Genomic DNA, 18,422 nt, shown 5'->3' with positions numbered 1-18,422 from the left:
ACATTTATCACGTTACTTTGTGATTTTTTAACAACTCGGTTCTAAAATCGAGTATATAAACAATTTGTCACTTGAAAGCATATTGAATTCTAAATCCTAATATGTTATAAACACCTATCCCGAGTTCTAAAACGTGTAACGTATATTTTGTGCATTTACCAGATTAGAAAACCCAGTATGTAGGAGGATCTAATTAAAAAATAAACTACTGAATTTTACAACTCTCGGTATTGCATCATTTGTTGTTTCGAGAACTTAGGTTCCCATGATAAACACAACTCAAACGCGTTAGCAAACTTTAAAACCTAGTAACGTTATTATGTATTACTGAGTTTTTAGAATCTAGTATTATTCAAAAAGCGATATGAGAATTAAACTTTTTGAAGTATATTTTTCGAAAAGCTTTATCGAGAATAAAAATTCCGAAGAAAATATATCTTTTAACGTACTGAGTTTTAAATCTAGCTAGTACATGAAACTCATAAATGTAAATTGGCTTTTAGAACAGATAAATGATAAAAGTAAGAGCATGATAGATTTATTTTTTTTGAAATTGAACATAATAGGAAATTACTACTTTAAAAGGGTGGGAATTGGGTTTAGTTTCATGTAGTCACATTTTTTATTTATTAAAATACTTGGATTTAGTGTGTATTGCCTACGATACGATCGGTGTAAAATTTCTTTACACAAACATCCAATGATTATTGTCTGCATCAGAAAATGTTTTTAATTTAGTTAAAATAAAAATTATTGTTTAATTTCATTTTAGTGTTTTACAGTGAAAAAAATGTCATAAGCAAATCAATGCAGCCAATCTCGCTGAAACTTTGTCTTCTTCTTCTTCTTCTCTGCCATGATGCTACTTTCTCTCTCTACAATGGCGGTTCCGTCAACCCTCTCCCGCCTCATCCTCCATCCCAAACCTTCCCTCTTCACCGCTTTCCGCAGCAGAAAACACAGTCTCCTTCCACCCAAATGCTTATCCGCCGCATCGTCCCTCAACCGCGACGGTGACTTAGTCGTTTTGGGCATCGAAACCAGCTGTGACGACACCGCCGCCGCTGTTGTAAGTATTCGGCGGCGCCTCTCTTTTTGCTGCGTTGGTTTGGTTTGTTGTTTAATGGTTTGTGTGGTTCAGGTGAGAAGCGACGGTCATATTCTCAGTCAAGTGGTGTCTTCTCAGGTATGGTATTGTACTATTTCCTGAATTTGCTTTTGGTGCATATATGTGGATTCTAGTGAAATTGATGTAGAATTTTATCATGTTTACTCTTTCTCTAATCATATTGCAGAAAATATTTGGTATTGGAAATGTTTCTTATGCTTGTATTAATTTGGAAGTTGTGTTCTAGTGGCTAGTGCATTTTCCATGTTGTATCGGCTGAGATATCGAATAGGTAGGTGAGGCTGTGTTCTTTGAGTATGCTAATGCTATCTATGCATTTCCCGGGCCGGAACAGAAGCATATGAAGGATAGTCTTAGATGGATTCTACATTGAATAAAACAATTCTAAGGAAGCATGATGAGATATGATAATATGATGTATTGAGAAAACTAATTATGCATATTACTGAGGTAGTTTTTGTGGTTGCCTGAACTAGTAAAAAGAATTTAAGTTTGCTTAAGTTGATCTTGCTACTTCTGAAATGATTGCTGATCGTTATGAGATGTGTGGGAAAGAGATTTTTGGTGTGTAGTGATTACACTTTATGCCTAATGATTAAGCACTAATGGTCTGAGTCACATATGAGCATTTGGTTGCATTGAGCGTAAAATGCTTATGTATTATTGGATGCTTTTAGAAACATGTTTAGCATGCTATTCACTTGGATCTGCATGAACTCAACCATGTCAAATGCTCATCTTTGTATGGGTAGTGAATGGTACAGAACCTAATCTGTCAATCATTACAATGGATGCATAAAAATAGTCAACCAAACATCTGATGCAATTTTTCACCTTTTCACATCTGCTCATTAAGAAAGAATATCACTTTATATCTTCTATAAAATGAACATATATAAATAAAGAAAGCAATAAGATTTGATGTCTTTAGCGTAAATTTTCTCCATATATCTATAGCCAGGGGTAACAACTACAGCTTATGGGCAGAAATGAATCCATGGTTATCTTCTTGCCCTTTATTCTACAAAAACATAATGTTTGTTCTTATAAGCCACTTGTTATTTATATCATCTTTTAGCTACCTAACAGAACTCCATTTCTTTCTCTCTAACTACGTAAGTTCTCCAAATTAAGGCCGATCTGCTTGCGAAATATGGAGGTGTTGCTCCAAAAATGGCAGAAGAAGCTCACTCTCAAGTGATAGACCAGGTACAGCACTCTTGTCCAGTCTTGATATTAATATATCCCAGCTTGAACACGTCCTTTATGGGTCAGGGCAGACTAGTTATGTCCTGAATGTACTTTTGTCACATGCTAATTGTTGCTATGAGGTCACCGCACACATCCATCATAGTCACCTTATCACCTGATATAACTCCGTAAACTGTAAATCACTTCAATGCTATAAATTTTTCTAGTGCTTATCTAGGTTTCTGGTGAATTCCTTCAAACACTAACCCTGTTGGAATGTGAGTAACTATGGAGTTACTTTGGGGCCCGATGATGGGGTTTGTAGGGTGCCACCCTGTTCTCAAACAGATTCCTAATATGACTTTCTCTACTATTTTCTTTCTCTCTTTCTCTATGTTTTCCTTTTATTGAATTATTGAGATGGTCATAACCTTTTTTCTTATTCATTATAGGTTGTGCAAGAAGCCCTTGATAAAGCTTATATGACTGAGAAGGATCTCAGTGCAGTTGCTGTTACTATTGGTCCTGGTTTAAGTCTCTGCCTTCGTGGTAATACATGAACTTAAGAAACTTTTAAGAATTACAGAAATTATACAGAAGCTCTGATAATAAATACATTTTACATTTACGAGAACAATGACTCTAATCTTTCCTAGGATACATTAAATCCCATAATTTCCAATGGCATATTAATCACTATCACTATTTCCAAGGCATGGTATCATTTAGTTTCAGTATATTTCATTAAACATCCCATGGCTTCTACCATAAACTCATTATCCCATATGAATGATTATATTTCTAATACGCCCCCTCACGCAAGAGCCCACTTGGACAATGCACAGACCCACTTATCATGTGCTGAAATTCAACTTTATAAGAAGAATTGGGGGCGGCAAAGGGTCGAACTCTAGACCACTTAGTTGTAGAGGCTTTAATTCCATGTCATAAACCAGTTATCCCAAAAGCTTAAGCTCTTCTTTAAAGGACACATGAATGATTATATTTCTAACAGCTTCCATGAATTAAGCAAGAAAATACCTGTTGAATTTGGGGAATTCATTGTGAAGGCGTATTAGTATATATGCAACCTGGTGATATTATCTAATTAAACTTTTCTATTTGAAATATAAAAAAAATGAACTTGTATCTTTGTGTTTCTCCATGTTGGCTTCTTATGGTATAAACCAGCTATTTAGTAGGTAAATGCATCTATGCACCATGCAGTAGTGGCAATACTAGCATGTGAATTAACAGCAAGTCTGTCTGCTATTGTTTCTCAATTTATTGGCTGTGACTCATTTGTAAGTTGGGTGAGTGTATCTTAAATAATACAAAGAAGAAGTCAATGAGCTTATATCTTCAAATTTGACTGTTCAACTGTAGGCATGAATGTCTGTTTCTAAATTAAAGTGGTCATTTGAAGGCATATGTTAGTAATAATCACCCAAGACTTCATTTTGTGATCATATGTATACTTTAGAGGAATTCTTGCTATCAATTACATACTCCTGTCCCTGTCTTGCATGCTGCAGTGGGGGTTCAGAAAGCTTGGAGAATTGCTGGGGCCTTTAATTTACCAATTGTTGGCATACATCACATGGAGGCTCATGCTCTAGTGGCCAGGTATAGCTGTAGTGGCTCTCTAATGAATATGTATTTCTACCTGTTGATGGATGCAGAAGCATGCTTGCAATATTTAAAATGGGAGTGTATCCACTAATTCGCCCCCATTATTTACAAGGATCGACAAATTAGTCCCAAAACTTATCAAAAGATCAACAGAATCCTCAATTTATTTTTTTCAAGTCACATTAGTCCTTCACCTTTGTTTCTGCCCATCAATTAAGTCCTTAATAAGGGATTAATGAGGATGTATATGAACTACAAAAGACTCTCTATCACTATTTTGTCAAGTCTGGGGACTAATTTGACGAACCTTATAAACAAACATTGAGGTTTCAGTCTTTAAAATGTTTAGTTAGTTACTGTATGTTGTTATAGTCCTAGAATTTGTCTGCGTTTTAATAGTGTCCTAATATAAATTATGCTTTTTGTTATGTGACATAGATCTTCTGTTTTAGGTTAATTGAGAAAGATTTGCAGTTTCCATTCATGGTCCTACTTATTTCAGGTAATATTCCTGTTTACCTGTTTTTGGGTTTTGGTTTTTGTAGTCATGCTATTCTTCCTTACAGTTGATTTATTTTCATTTTCTTCCTTCGATCATTGATCTTAGTTTTTAGTTCTAGTTCATGTTTCAAGGAATTTGAATTTTGTGGGCCTCTGGGGTAATAAGGTCTACATGATATAAATACACCTATAAATTAAGCCTAGTCACTTAACAGCTTCAGACTTTAGGGAGAATTGGTCTTTGACAACTATGATTTGAGAAGATACTTTTTTTTTTTTATTTAGATAGAGTACAAGCTTGTTATACTTTTTTATTACTTTATCTGTATTTGGTTTGATTTTGTTGGCGCAATCCTCAAAAAATCTTTCTCCTTCTGTTTTGATTTCTTTTGCTCCTGTTAGAATATATTAGGTATTGTTTCGTTTATTTTCATTTTCTGTTTTTCAGTTTAAATTACAAAACCATCACCTTATTTTCACTTTGAAGATTTTAGTTTGAAATCATGAAACAAACTAAAACTAGGTATGTAATTTAAACTGAAAACAGTAAATGAAAACAAACCAAACAGGCTCTTCGATATTTATTGTAATATATCATGCATATATAGTAGAATCAATTAAGAGCAATTTTTGGAACTAAAGTTAGGATTGTATATCTCTATAGTTAGTTAGATTGTTCTTAGAATTCATTGTCCTTAGAATTGTTCCATATTCTCCTTGTTTTCATACAGAGTAATATGATTTTCTGCTGCAACCTTCATTCTTCCTTCAGTGATTTCCATTTCTACTGTGTTGCCCTCCCAAACAATCTCCTGGAGTTAGATATGTAATTAGATATTAAAATCAGTTGTTTGGATATCTTGCTTATTTTTTGTATGTACAGGTGTGGTATAGTTTCTGAACAGTCTAGTATAGCAAGTCTATGATTTGACAGAGTCACTGCTGACTAAATCATTTAGATATTGTTGATACACTTGGCTGTCTTGTGTGAAGGAGATGACAAATATTGTATTTATAGGAGGACACAATCTACTCATTCTTGCTCGTGATCTTGGGCAATACATACAACTTGGAACTACAATAGATGATGCTATTGGTGAGGCATATGACAAGACAGCAAAGTGGCTTGGACTTGATATGAGGAGAAGCGGTGGTCCTGCTATAGAGGAGCTTGCTAGGGAGGGTAATGCTAAATCAGTTAGCTTTTCTGTAAGTTTTACAATATTATATCCTCTTCCTTCGTTGCAACTACAGGTCGTTGCCTTAGGCTGAATTTCTGTCCTTTCCTGAAATTACTATGGCAGCTGTTGTGATTCTAGTGGAGATTTAAGTTTATTAATGTGTATTCTAGATTCCAATGAAGCAGCACAAAGATTGCAACTTCTCGTATGCTGGTCTAAAAACCCAAGTAAGGCGGGCAATTGAGTCCAAAATGATGTACGTAATTATTCCAAGCTGTTTGTTAATGAACTTTTTATATATTATAAACAATAAATAAAATGATGGAGCAATGCTATAACCTGTTGGATTTTCCGTCCTTTATCTTACATGCGCTTTGTCTAATGCTGTTGTTAGCAACACAAATTTAACGTAAAATCTTTTTTAATGTTGAAGAAGTGATTGAGTTCCACATTCTGTTTAGTGTTAGTTAACCTTTTTTTCTCATATAATCAAGGTTATTTTGCTATTATTTTTGTTAGACCAGTAGCCTTAAGTTCAGGATAACTTTAATTATTTATATTGCATAATACAAGTATTTTGTGATGTAGTTGTAAATTATGAAGACATCTTTTATTATTTTTATTTATTTATTATTATTATTATTATTATTATATACTTAAGACTATTGGGCTATTGGCAGTGATGCAAAAATTCCAATTTCTTCTGCAAGTTATGAAGACCGATTGTCACGGGCTGATATTGCTGCTTCTTTTCAGGTTAGTTATATTTTTGTTGGTTTTGTAGATTATGAGAGCGTGTTTCCCTTTCAAATCTAGTTAATGAAGTTTAGTATCTACCTGCTCGTCTAAAATTTCCTCATATTATCCTTTCTTCACCTTTAACCCATGTATTTTAATTTTTTTCTCTGTACGTCATACAGCGAATTGCAGTATTACATCTTGAGGAAAGGTGTGAACGGGCGATCCAATGGGCACTGAAGATGGAGCCTTCTATAAGACACTTGGTAGTTTGAAGTCTGAATTGCTGCTCTCTGTCATATAACATCAATGCTTCTCCTTTCTACTTATGTACATTAATAAAACTGAATTTGATGCCATGTCTTGTTTGTTCCAGGTTGTCTCTGGTGGTGTTGCGTCAAATCAGTATGTCCGGGCTCAGCTTGATATGGTTGTGAAGAAGAATGGCTTACAACTTGTATGCCCTCCTCCCCGGCTTTGTACTGACAATGGTAATTATATATTAGTTTTTCTTTCAGTAATGTAGGCTAACTGTATCTATGTCAATCTCATGCTTCTTTGCGAAAACCATAGCTGGTCGCCTGGTCCCATGTCCTAATAAAAGAGGACTAGAGGAGGTTGTATGGATCATTCAGCAACTAAAGCTAGGTTATTATTGATGTGTAATACATTGTGTGGTTTGAGTACAATGTTTAATTAAATACATCAGTTACATTGGCACTTGGTTGTTGTGCAAAATAGGCAAGGGTTCTCATATTTGTGGACAGTTATGAGTAAAGAAGTCTGTCCGTGCAAGTAGGATCAATTTTGATTGTTGGAGTATTTGAATGCCAACAGTTAAAGGAGTCTGTCCGTCCCTAGTCTATTTCTTCCTTCTCCTGTAGACATTGAGCGGTGGGCCAAGGTCGCTGGTCAATCTGATACTCTTGTTGTGGAGCACCTTAAGAAAAAGAAATCTCCATCCATTTCTCAGTTGTAATGTTTGATGCTCTAATGGATCTTTTGGCAATCCAAAATTAGTTTTCGGCTTGTCGCATAGATTTTCATTTTGTTCATCGTTCTTTCTTGATCCATATTTAAAATAAACCATATCACGAGGTGCATTATAGAACAGTTTGTTTTGTTATAATAAAGCTAATATCTTACCAGCATGCTTTTGAACTGAATAGGTGTAATGATTGCTTGGACTGGTATTGAACACTTTCGCATGGGAAGATATGATCCTCCTCCTCCTGCAGTAGAACCAGAAGACTTTATGGTGTGTTTTCTGAACATTGACAAACATGCATAAATATACATTTTTATCAGCTGAATTTGCTTTTCTATTATGATTCTCTGGGTACGGATTTGGATAATAAATTTAAAAGTGAACTTTATAAAGATCCCACAGTTGTGGATTCAGGGAAGAGTCAGAACTATTGAGGGTATATTGTAGGCAGCCGAACTTTTTTATGCGGATAACAAATTTATATTGTGAAAAATAGTATGGCTAGTGCTTTTTACACAATCAAGAAGATCAGTTACCATTGTAATCCAGGATATAGAAGATGTTGTACCCATTTGTGGGTGATCCTTCTATCAACTCTCATGGAAAGAAATCCCAAGATATTTTTCAAAATACATATGTCCCATTGGCCCATTAGATTTAGCTGACTTGTATTTGATATAACTTGTTGATGCTAGTAATGTGAAATTCACAAGGCTTCACTGCTACTTACTGTTGCTGTAAATTTGTTCATGTTTAACTTGTATTACTGATCTCTCAATTGAGGAGACAATATGAATCTAACCAGTGCTTAACACAATGCTTCTTGTGTTTAATCAGTCTCTCAAAATTTTTAAACTATGATTCTTTTCAGTATGATGTACGCCCGAGGTGGCCGCTGGGGGAAGAATATGCTGAAGGAAAAAGTGAAGCGCGCTCCTTAAGAACGGCCCGTCTTCATCCTTCTCTTACATCAATAATTCAAGCATCATTACAACAGTGACATTGGTTGAACTTCCATCTTTGCTTCAGCCTCTTTATGAAGCTCTGCACGGCAAGCCTCTCTTTTGGACTTGTCTCTGATTGTTAAAATGAAATCGTTGGCTGAATTTTCAATTATACATAAAAAATTGTCCTAGTTTGCTGCTTTGATGGGGAGACCAGCCATTTGCATCAAGCAGTATCACAAGAAAATCCAGCTAAGCTATATCACTGCAGGGAAAACCTCAGATGTGGTTGGCAGAAGAGAAAATAGGAAGAAAAGTTCTGCATCCATTGCTTATACTTTATGCAATCTGTGAATCTATATACTGTCTAGTTTTCAAGTTTTCTATCAACAGCTTCCACCGTGTAATCTTTATCATGTTTTCCATCCATAGAAGGTTTTGCTATTTATTTCCGTTCAATTCTTTGTAAACGTAAACTACTCTCATTTCAATTGATTTGTACTGTATATATTAAGATTGTTAAAACTTACTCTCGATAGCATGCCATAACATTCGGGTAAATAGTCACATTGGTCCCTGGATGTTCGCACCGACTTCAGAATCGTCCCTAGATGAATTTTATTAGGCTCGCGGTCCCCAGATGTGGCAAAAAATAGTCATATTAGTCCCTGACGTTAAAATCCCCTAACGTCCGTTAACCCAATTAATAAAAGTCAACATTATCTTTCTAATTTTCTTTCACTTTGGTCCCTTTCTTCTTTCTTCTACCCTCTTCACCCCTTCCTTTCATCATTTTCACCAAAACCCACCCCCCATCAATGCATCATGCTTCAGAAACCCAGAACACCCACAATCTTCACCTCCTTCATCTTCATCTTGTTAAAATTAAAAACCTAAATTTCCTCAAATTAAAAACCTAAATTTCCTCAAATTAATCAATTAAAGATATTAATTAAAAATCAAATTAAAACTATTGATTTTAAAAAATCCTAAAACCCAGATATCTTCATCATCATCCATCATCGATTCTTTTCTGAGTATATCAGTGTTTTCTTTAACGGAAAAAACCCAGATATCTTCTCCATCTTCTCATCTTCCTCCCTCTCCCACCTTACCCACCCACTCCCCACCGCCACCCTTAACCTCAACCCCACTGCCACTGAAACCCAAACCACTCACAACCCACCGCCATCCTTAACCTCAACCCCACCGCCACCCTTTACCTCAAACCCGTCAATCTGAGTTTATGAGAGAAGAGGGTGAGAAGAGGGATTGGATCTGCAAACACCGTTTTCGCACCCCAGAACCCTAACCCCACCCCCACCTGCAACCGATTGCAAGAAAGGCACCGCCGTTTGCAAAGGATTTGGGTTCTAATCGCGATTTGGGTTCTCCTGCGATCTGGGTTATGGTTATCTTTCTCTCAAATCTCTATTTCTTTCTCTAGATTTTCGTTCTTTTGCTTGGGTTCCTCGGTGGGTTTTTTGTTTCGAAAGATAAAGAAGAAGATGGTGGGAGGGCGAGGTTATAGGTTGTATATCAGTGTTTTCTTTGACTGTTTGTATGGTATGTGGCTGCGTTTGTGGGTGTATCTGCAGCACTAGGGGGTGCTGGGTTTTGTTTGTTTTTATTCACTGGTTGTTGGGTTGGTGGTGCAAATTTCTGATTTAAGCACCTGTTCTATGTAATTTGTTTTAGGTTTTGTACTCTTGGGTGAAGCACCCATTGTGCTTTGATAATAATATCTTTTGGCTTTTCCAGAAAAAAAAAAAATAGTGTCTCTCATTCCCCAAAGAGCAGTACCCAAATCCGGGTTTAGGGATTTGGACACAGATCTGAGATTTATCTTGGGTTTGTGTTAAATCTGGGAGAGAAGGTTTGAGCATGGTTGGTTGAAGAAGGAGAAGAAGAGTGTTGATGATGATGATATGAAAAAAAAGAAAAAAAAATGGGAATGGGTTGATGAAGAAGGGGAGGAGTTTTTGGTGAAGATGATGGAAGAAGGGGATGAAGATGAATAAAGAAAGAAGAAAGGGACCAAAGTGAAAGAAAATTAGAAAGATAATGTTGACTTTTATTAATTGGGTTAACGGACGTTAGGGGATTTTAACGTCAGGGACTAATATGACTATTTTTTGCCACATCTGGGGACCGCGAGCCTAATAAAATTCATCCAGGGACGATTCTGAAGTCGGTGCGAACATCCAGGGACCAATGTGACCATTTACCCATAACATTCTATTGGCAATTTTTGAATAAAAGATATTTTGTGTTTGGTTAACAAAGCTTGATGCCTTTATATGATGTTATTGGCTCTTAAATCTGGTACACATGCATCGCCGCACCATCAATCCTAGTGTGATTGGTTACGTGGTGAAGTGAGTATAAAATATATTCAAGCATCTATTTTCAGAGGAAAATTTCTTAAAATTTGTCCACTAATCATTTATGTTTCTAGTCATTGTGTAATTCCGGATACCATTTTTAGGTACATCATACATGTGGATGACTGAAGGTGAGTTTTGTAGAAGTGGTTGGAATTGTGGCCATGCCATTGAAGAAAAAAATTATGTTGACACTTTACCAACACTCTCATTTAGATGAAAGGGAAAATTACACTCACCTCCCCTGAGATTTGTCAATACAACACTCAACACCCCTCTAATTTTTAACCATACACTAACCACCCTTATTAGATTAATCACACTACACAAACACCCCCTCCATCTAACAGTGACTTAACAACGTTACTATAGATGAAATATGAAGAAAAGAGAGGTAAATAAATGATATTATAGATGATGTGATACGCCGAAATGGAGATAGGAAGAAAATGAGTGAAAATGATATGAAAAAGAAAATGAATTGTAAATATATTAAAACTTGTGACTAAAGGATTGAATCGTAAAATATCTTATTGGTGGTGGCTTAAAGGTATTTTTGTTTAATTTCATACCTAAAAGTATATATAGAGTGATTGTATGTGTACATATGATTTTGAGTAGTCATCCAATTAACATACCACTTAGTTTTGGTTTTTAAACTTTGCTAATATTAGCGGCGGTTAAAAACCGCTTTAAAGTTATATGTACATATAACATTTTTGTTATATAAATTTATCATTACTTTATATATAAGACCATTCAGTACGGACTTCATCGTCCTCGGATAGCTCAAGTGGTACGAGTTGAGGGATATATGTGTTGGGTGGGGAGAGTTCCAATGATTAGACTTCATCACAAACAAATTTAATTTTACCTCTAATTATTAAATTTTTTCTTTACCTCTAATTGATTCCTTTTGCATTGGTAAACGAAAGAAACTCTCACTCCCTCTTGTAACCAAAAAACCAAAGAGTCCTCCACACTGATGCTGATTACTGAGTAAACCTGGCTCGCTCTTCACTCCATCTCGTCTCGTTTGACACTTCAATCTGAAACCACCTTCCACCTTCTTCTTCCTTCGTTCACGGTAAGCCCTGTTTCCATCCATTCCTTTCAAATTTTCTTTGAATCCATTGTTTAGGGTTCATACTTGGTTCTGATTCTGAACAATTTTTTCAGCTGTTTCCCTCTGACCCAATTCAACCGTTATCATCATCTGTACGCTTCGTTTCTCATGTACGCTCCTCTTCTTACATTCTTATTACACATACGTATAGTTTTAGCTTTTTCATTTTTCTCAATTAAGGCCTTCGAGTGTGAATTTCACAACTACTCACAATTATATAAATAGCTGAATATTATCCCTTCAATGTCTGTCTTTTATAATCCAATCTTGTGAAAAAGTTGTGGAAATTTTTTCAGTGAACATTGTGAAGCCATGCCCATTCTGTTTGTCGGCAAATTCAGATATCGATATAGATATAGATATAGATATAGCTACCCTTTGATCCCGACAGCCCCACCTTTTATCCCTTTTCTCTCGTTGTTACATACTCGGTCGTTAGCTCCCCTTGTCAAACCTATCAATTGGAACACCACCCACAGTTTTGTTTGGAAAAATCCGCTTCTTTCGATCTTGGAAAGATGTAAGTCATTGGTGCAGTTGAAGCAAATCCAGGCTCGGATGACCGTGACGGGCTTGGTTGATGATGGTTTTGCTGCGAGTCGGCTCGTTGCCTTTTGTGCTCTCTCTGAATCGCGGGCCCTTGAGTATTGCAGTAAAATCTTGTTTCATGCACGAGAACCCAATGTCTTTTCTTGGAACGTGACGGTAAGGGGATATGTGGAAAGTGGGAGCTTAGAAGGAGCTCTTTTGATGTACAGGAGAATGTTGCAGGGTGGTGTTTTGAAGCCAGATAATCATACTTACCCTTTACTGATTAAAGCTTGTTCTTGCCCATCTTTAAATTGGGTCGGTTTTACTATACTTGGGCATGTGTTGAAGTTTGGTTTTGAATCAGATATATTTGTGCACAATGCTTCAATCACTATGCTACTCTCATACGGAGAGTTGGAGGCAGCATATGATGTGTTCAGTAAAAGTTGTGTGAGAGACCTTGTAACCTGGAATTCCATGATTACTGGGTGTGTTAGAAGAGGACTAGCAAATGAGGCTATAAAACTCTATCGAGAAATGGAGGCAGAGAAAGTGAAGCCAAATGAGATTACAATGATTGGGGTCGTTTCTTCTTGTTCTCAGTTACAGGATTTGAATCTTGGCAGAGAATTTCATCATTATATCAAGAGACAAGGGCTTGAGTTCACAATTCCACTCAATAATGCGCTTATGGATATGTATGTGAAGTGTGGGGACCTGTTAGCTGCACGAGTTTTATTTGATAACATGGCACAGAAGACCATTGTTTCATGGACTACAATGGTTTTGGGATATGCTAGATTAGGTTTTCTGGATATTGCTCGGGAGCTTTTATTTAAAATTCCAGAGAAAAGTGTTGTGCCTTGGAATGCAATGATCAGTGGCTGTGTCCAAGCTAAGCATAGTAAGGAGGCATTGGCTCTATTCCATGAAATGCAAATTAGAAAAATAGAACCTGATAAAGTGACCTTGGTTAACTGTCTTTCTGCGTGCTCCCAACTAGGAGGACTTGATGTCGGAATATGGATTCACCATTATATTGGAAAACACAGTATTTCTCTAGATGTTGTTGTAGGAACTGCACTAGTTGATATGTATGCCAAGTGCGGAAATATTGCAAGGGCACTCCAGGTTTTCCAAGAGATTCCTCAAAGAAACTGTTTGACCTGGACAGCCATCATTTGTGGTTTAGCACTTCATGGGAATGCTCATGACGCTATTTCCTATTTCTCGAAAATGATTCATAACGGATTAATGCCTGATGAGATCACCTTTCTTGGTGTCTTACAAGCATGTTGTCATGGAGGTTTAGTTGCAGAAGGCCGTAAATATTTTTCTGAAATGAGCTCTAAATTCAATATATCTCCAAAGGTTAAACACTACTCATGCATGGTGGACCTTTTAGGAAGGGCTGGTCATTTGGAGGAAGCAGAACAGCTTATTAAAAGTATGCCCATGGCGGCTGATGCTGCTGTGTGGGGTGCTTTATTCTTTGCTTGTCGAGTACATGGCAATGTTCTAATTGGAGAGAGGACAGCTTTGAAGCTTCTTGAGATTGATCCTCATGATAGTGGAATTTATGTTCTGCTTGCTAGCATGTACCGTGAGGCAAAAATGTGGAAGGAGGCAAGGAGTGCAAGGAAAATAATGGAGGAGAGAGGAGTGGAAAAAACGCCTGGTTGCAGCTCAGTTGAGATCAATGGCATTGTTTATGAGTTTGTGGCGAGGGATGCATCACACCCTCTGTCTGAATGGATTTATGAATGCCTGGTTTCATTGACAAAACAACTGTAGCTTCTTGGATTTACAGTGGGCACTCCTACTTATTGATATAATCGTTTTTCATTAACTTGTCAGCCTGTTTACCAGGTCTCTTCATATTTAGTTATACTCTTACCTTTTCATTCTATTCTATCCATAGGCTTCTATCTACCTTAGAAATGTATAAGTGAACCATGTCTCTTCAATCCTTAATCCTTTCACTCAATCCTGAACCATGCCTCACACATATGTAGTTATACGCTTACATAAATATGCAGATTGTTGGATTGTTATTTATGGCTATATTTCAGTGTCTGTCTTTTAAAACACAAAGACTTTCCCTGCTTGTCATCAAATATTCTCTTGGTTAGCCAGCCAAACGTTTCCCATATCCTCTTCACCTGTATAGATTTTATTATGCTTCAGAGTTCAGATGAGCCCTTATGTTTTTTTATTCCTGACTCCTGTATCATGTTAAGGATACCTTCGATTCTACTAAATTGTGTCAAGTTTGTTATGCATTGCAAGGATGAACTGGACTATGTGTTTATGCATGCACTGGGTTTACTCTCCCATTGTTGGAAGTTGTGTGGGTTCTCCTCTTCCTTTCCTTTCATTAAGAATTTTACTTCAACGAAGACAGATTATTATAAAACCAAAATAAATATATGGAGTATCCAAGCTCAGAAGGTGTGGCTGTGGAGATTAAACAGTATGCAAAATATGGTTTTGATTTGCAGAATTATCCACTTGCTTTTGCCACTTAGTTTTTGTCCATGTTTCATGGTTTCATCTTTTAAATGGTCAATTCTCATACTTATGGTTTTGTTAGGACCTGCAAATAGGTTGTGATCTGTTATCATTACGGAGCTTTGATATTGTCAATATGTATGATTTTATGATAAGATTCTTCAAGAGTCAAGACTAATTTTATGTTGATTCTTCTTCACAGATTTTCTAAACAACCATTAAAACCACATGATTGTTTATCCGAGTAACTGATATCCACACATGCTCTATATGATTTCCCCCTAGAATTTTATGCAGACATGTTCATTTTGGAGAAAACTTCCATAGGTTTAAAGTATTGGACTTCTATGGTAAATGACTTCATGGCTTGGTTTTACATTCTACTGGAAGAAGAGGTCAAGTTGAAGAAAATTTCAATACTTAGACCATAGATCTTATACATTGCTAATACAGATTTTTATCACTAGCGTTTGAAAGCATTTAACTATTTCTTGTCAATATACTTTATCAACAAGGGCAGAAGAATATTTGTTTTAAAACATGTGAAGACATCACATTGTTCACCCACTTATTTCAGCCTCTTGATATGATATATCATTTTATTTTCAAGACATGTATTCATTTTCTATTTCCTGTATTTGTGTTTTTATTTTAAATTGAACTGGTTTATTTTTCCGCTGCTATGTACCATTACCTGTGTGGTTTTGAATATTGACAACTAACTTACTCTTTAGTCTTGGGCTCAGGACTTTGAAGTTGGGAGGAAGCTGAAGTTATAAATTTTGTCTAGACATTGACCAGAGCAATTCAGAACTGAAATCAATAAAAGTTTTTTGCATATCACTACCAAAGTGGACAACGGTGAAATGGTAGGGCTGCCCAAAGTCTTTGTTGCTTCTACTTCCCCAGCCCCACTTTGAATTGCACTGAACCATTAAGGTTTACTGACAGCTATTTCCTTAATGATAGGCTTCGAGAAAGGAGTTATCTAGAACTGCTCAAATTCGCCTTGTGAGTTCACATGAGGAGGTTTATGAACCGTGTGATGATTCTTTTGCGCTGGTTGATGCTCTTCTAGCTGATCGCACTAACCTTTTGGAACATCATCCAGCATTGTGTATGGAGATAGGCTGTGGTAGTGGATATGTTCTTACTTCCCTGGCTCTTATTCTTGGGCAGGAAGGTTGTGTCATCAACTATATTGCAACTGATATCAACCCTCATGCAGTTAAGGTGACCCGCGAGACATTGGAAGCACATGGAGTTAATGCAGAGTTGATAATAACGGATATTGCGGCAGGACTTGAGGAACGTCTAGCAGGGTCGGTTGATGTTATGGTTGTAAACCCTCCTTATGTGCCTACCCCTGAAGCTGAAGTGGGCGCTGAAGGCATTACATCTTCTTGGGCTGGCGGCGAGAATGGCCGGAGTGTAATTGATAGAATTTTGCCTGTTGCAGACCATCTTCTGTCAGAAAAGGGATGGTTATATATGGTCACCCTCACAGCAAACAATCCTTCTGAGATATGCCTTCAAATGAGAAAGAAGGGGTATGCTTCTAAGATTGTTGTCCAAAGATCAACAGAGGAAGAAAGTCTCCACATCATCAAGTTCTGGAGGGATCTTGACGCCGAAGTAGATGAAACTACAGACCAATCTGCTTCTGGGTTCATAGGCTCCTTGCTTACACAAATTCCTCTGCTTTCATTTTTGAAAGGCAACAATAGCGACAATAAGAGTTCAATGAGAAAGTAATTGATTGCCTATGTTTCTGTGATACCCTGTCTTGGCAACTATAATGTTTTATATTGCCCTGGCTTTTAGAATGCTTATAAATACAGCCACCAATTCTTACATCACTAGGTTGAGTTTGATATATGGATCAATTGACACCATTGAACTTTATCAAAACCATTTACAGCTAGGTCTAACTTATAGATTTTCCCCATGATTTTCTTTGGTCTCTATCTTTCTAATCAAACCATCTTCTAATTTATCTGCTTTTTTCATCAGAATATCTATTGGTCCTTTTCTCATCTGGCAAGACCAAAGATGGTGCAAGTTACTTGTCTTATTTTTCTGTTATATGCTGCCTAATCCAGCTTAGATTTTCATCTCTACTACAATTATCTTTTTTATTTTGCTGGATTCACCACCAAGCATTCACTAGCGTGACATCATTCACCACCAATTGCGTCTGAATCATTTTTCTTCTCTTTTCCAATTCTTTCAACAAACTTGAATTCTATGTATGACATCTATATTCTGATCACTTTGCAAGATGAATCTAAGACACCAAAACTATACGATTGTGGTATGATATGATTTCTCATTTTCAGCTCTAAAATACTACGCTGAACTTGCTTCGATCCCATGTATATTTGTGTTTAGCTAAAATTTTGTTAACTAATTCACAAACTTTTGTATACCAATATGATCAAATATTTTAAAAACTTAATTGCACTTTTGGTTATAGTATTTTGAACCATATCTGATTTTGTACCCGTAGTTTTTTTTTTTTGAAGTAGTTAAGTCATTCTAGTTTTGAAATTAAATAAATTTGGTCTTCCCATAAACCTTAAATTTTCTATTTAAATATGTAGTGTTTATGACGAATTTGAGATATGAAATAATTCTAAAATATAAAAAGTAAAAAATTTAGTGAAATTGTGAGATTAATGTTTAAAGTATGGACTGTTCAAAAACAAAATTGTTTAAAGAATGGAAAATATTCAATTTTTAAGTGGAACTAAATATTTAAATTTGTGGGTTTTGATAAGAACAATGTTTAAAGACTTCGTTTAGACTATGGTTAAGGTTTTAAGTAGAATAAATATGACATGAGGACTTAGTTATAACATTTGGGAAAATTGAGGGGCTAAACTTGTAAAAAAGTTGAGGGTTAAATTTACACATTAGCGATAGTAAAGAGCTTTTTTTATAGACAAATGTTAGTGGTTAATTGTAAGTAATTACAAATGCTCCTCCTCATGGTTCGAATCCTGGACTTCCATCTCCAGCCCCCATTTCTACCCTTAGCTCAACCAAGTGAGCTACCCCTCCCACCCAGCGATAGTAAAGAGTGACTAAACGTACAATTAAGCACAATTTAAAAATTTACGTCACCAATGAATGAGTTATAATATATTTGGTTTCACGATTTTCCCATAATCCAATTTATGTTTATTAAAAAATTAAAAGTTGCACTTCTAAGCGAAGTTGATTCTAAAGCATTTCATTCACTATAAAATTAAATATTTATTAATAGGGTTTAATTTAATTTAATTTATGTGAGAATTATAAAATGAATAGACATTTACCACATTCAAAAATCAAAACACTAGAAACCATGAAGAATTGATGCAATTCTAAACATAGTTTTCAAACTAGTCACCTTTTACTGGTCGCGGTGTTTAAAATTAGATGTTTCAACTCTTAAATTGAAAGCTCAATTCTTAGGATTCACGCTCTTATGAAAACCCCGGGTCTTCATCGTACTCGGGTAATTTTGAGAGCAATTTAGTATATAAAAAAATAAAGGCATATATATTTAAATATTAATTAAA

The 18,422-nt window shown here is 36.0% G+C and overlaps 3 protein-coding genes across 4 annotated transcripts; all 3 read left to right on the top strand.

The window, feature by feature from the left end:
* The first annotated feature begins 798 nt into the window (after window positions 1–798).
* On the top strand, window positions 799–8,833 carry LOC130746691 (probable tRNA N6-adenosine threonylcarbamoyltransferase, mitochondrial). Of its 2 annotated transcripts, XM_057599389.1 has the most exons (13): window positions 799–1,069; window positions 1,142–1,186; window positions 2,264–2,338; window positions 2,773–2,869; window positions 3,856–3,946; window positions 4,405–4,454; window positions 5,472–5,662; window positions 5,805–5,890; window positions 6,315–6,390; window positions 6,555–6,638; window positions 6,749–6,863; window positions 7,542–7,630; window positions 8,232–8,833. In XM_057599389.1, the coding sequence occupies exons 1-13, from the start codon at window positions 857–859 to the stop codon at window positions 8,358–8,360; spliced, it is 1,341 nt and encodes a 446-aa protein (XP_057455372.1). In that variant the 5' UTR covers window positions 799–856; the 3' UTR covers window positions 8,361–8,833. The 2 variants fall into 2 exon arrangements, with proteins under 2 accessions (XP_057455372.1, XP_057455373.1); XM_057599390.1 differs by lacking the exons at window positions 799–1,069; window positions 1,142–1,186 and adding an exon at window positions 1,231–1,400 and having other exon boundaries at window positions 2,250–2,338.
* A 3,097-nt stretch (window positions 8,834–11,930) lies between these two features.
* On the top strand, window positions 11,931–14,690 carry LOC130746689 (pentatricopeptide repeat-containing protein At2g22410, mitochondrial). The gene has a single exon (XM_057599387.1). It carries the CDS (start codon window positions 12,127–12,129, stop codon window positions 14,137–14,139), a length of 2,013 nt encoding a protein of 670 aa, XP_057455370.1. The 5' UTR covers window positions 11,931–12,126; the 3' UTR covers window positions 14,140–14,690.
* Window positions 14,691–15,602: 912 nt separating this feature from the next.
* Window positions 15,603–16,852, top strand: LOC130746690 (uncharacterized). Its single transcript, XM_057599388.1, has 2 exons — window positions 15,603–15,725; window positions 15,826–16,852. Exons 1-2 carry the CDS (start codon window positions 15,723–15,725, stop codon window positions 16,609–16,611), a joined length of 789 nt encoding a protein of 262 aa, XP_057455371.1. The 5' UTR covers window positions 15,603–15,722; the 3' UTR covers window positions 16,612–16,852.
* Window positions 16,853–18,422: the final 1,570 nt, after the last annotated feature.

Source organism: Lotus japonicus, chromosome 3, assembly GCF_012489685.1.
Source record: "Lotus japonicus ecotype B-129 chromosome 3, LjGifu_v1.2".
Lineage (NCBI taxonomy): Eukaryota > Viridiplantae > Streptophyta > Magnoliopsida > Fabales > Fabaceae > Lotus > Lotus japonicus.
This window is presented reverse-complemented; position numbering and strand designations above follow the sequence as displayed.

Coding starts and splice junctions, on each gene's coding strand:
- LOC130746691 (XM_057599389.1), top strand. CDS start 857: ATGATGCTACTTTCTCTCTCTACAATGGCGGTTCCGTCAACCCTCTCC. Junction 4,455..5,471: donor CATGGTCCTACTTATTTCAG/GTAATATTCCTG, acceptor TTGTATTTATAG/GAGGACACAATCTACTCATT. Junction 6,391..6,554: donor ATATTGCTGCTTCTTTTCAG/GTTAGTTATATT, acceptor TACGTCATACAG/CGAATTGCAGTATTACATCT.
- LOC130746689 (XM_057599387.1), top strand. CDS start 12,127: ATGCCCATTCTGTTTGTCGGCAAATTCAGATATCGATATAGATATAGA.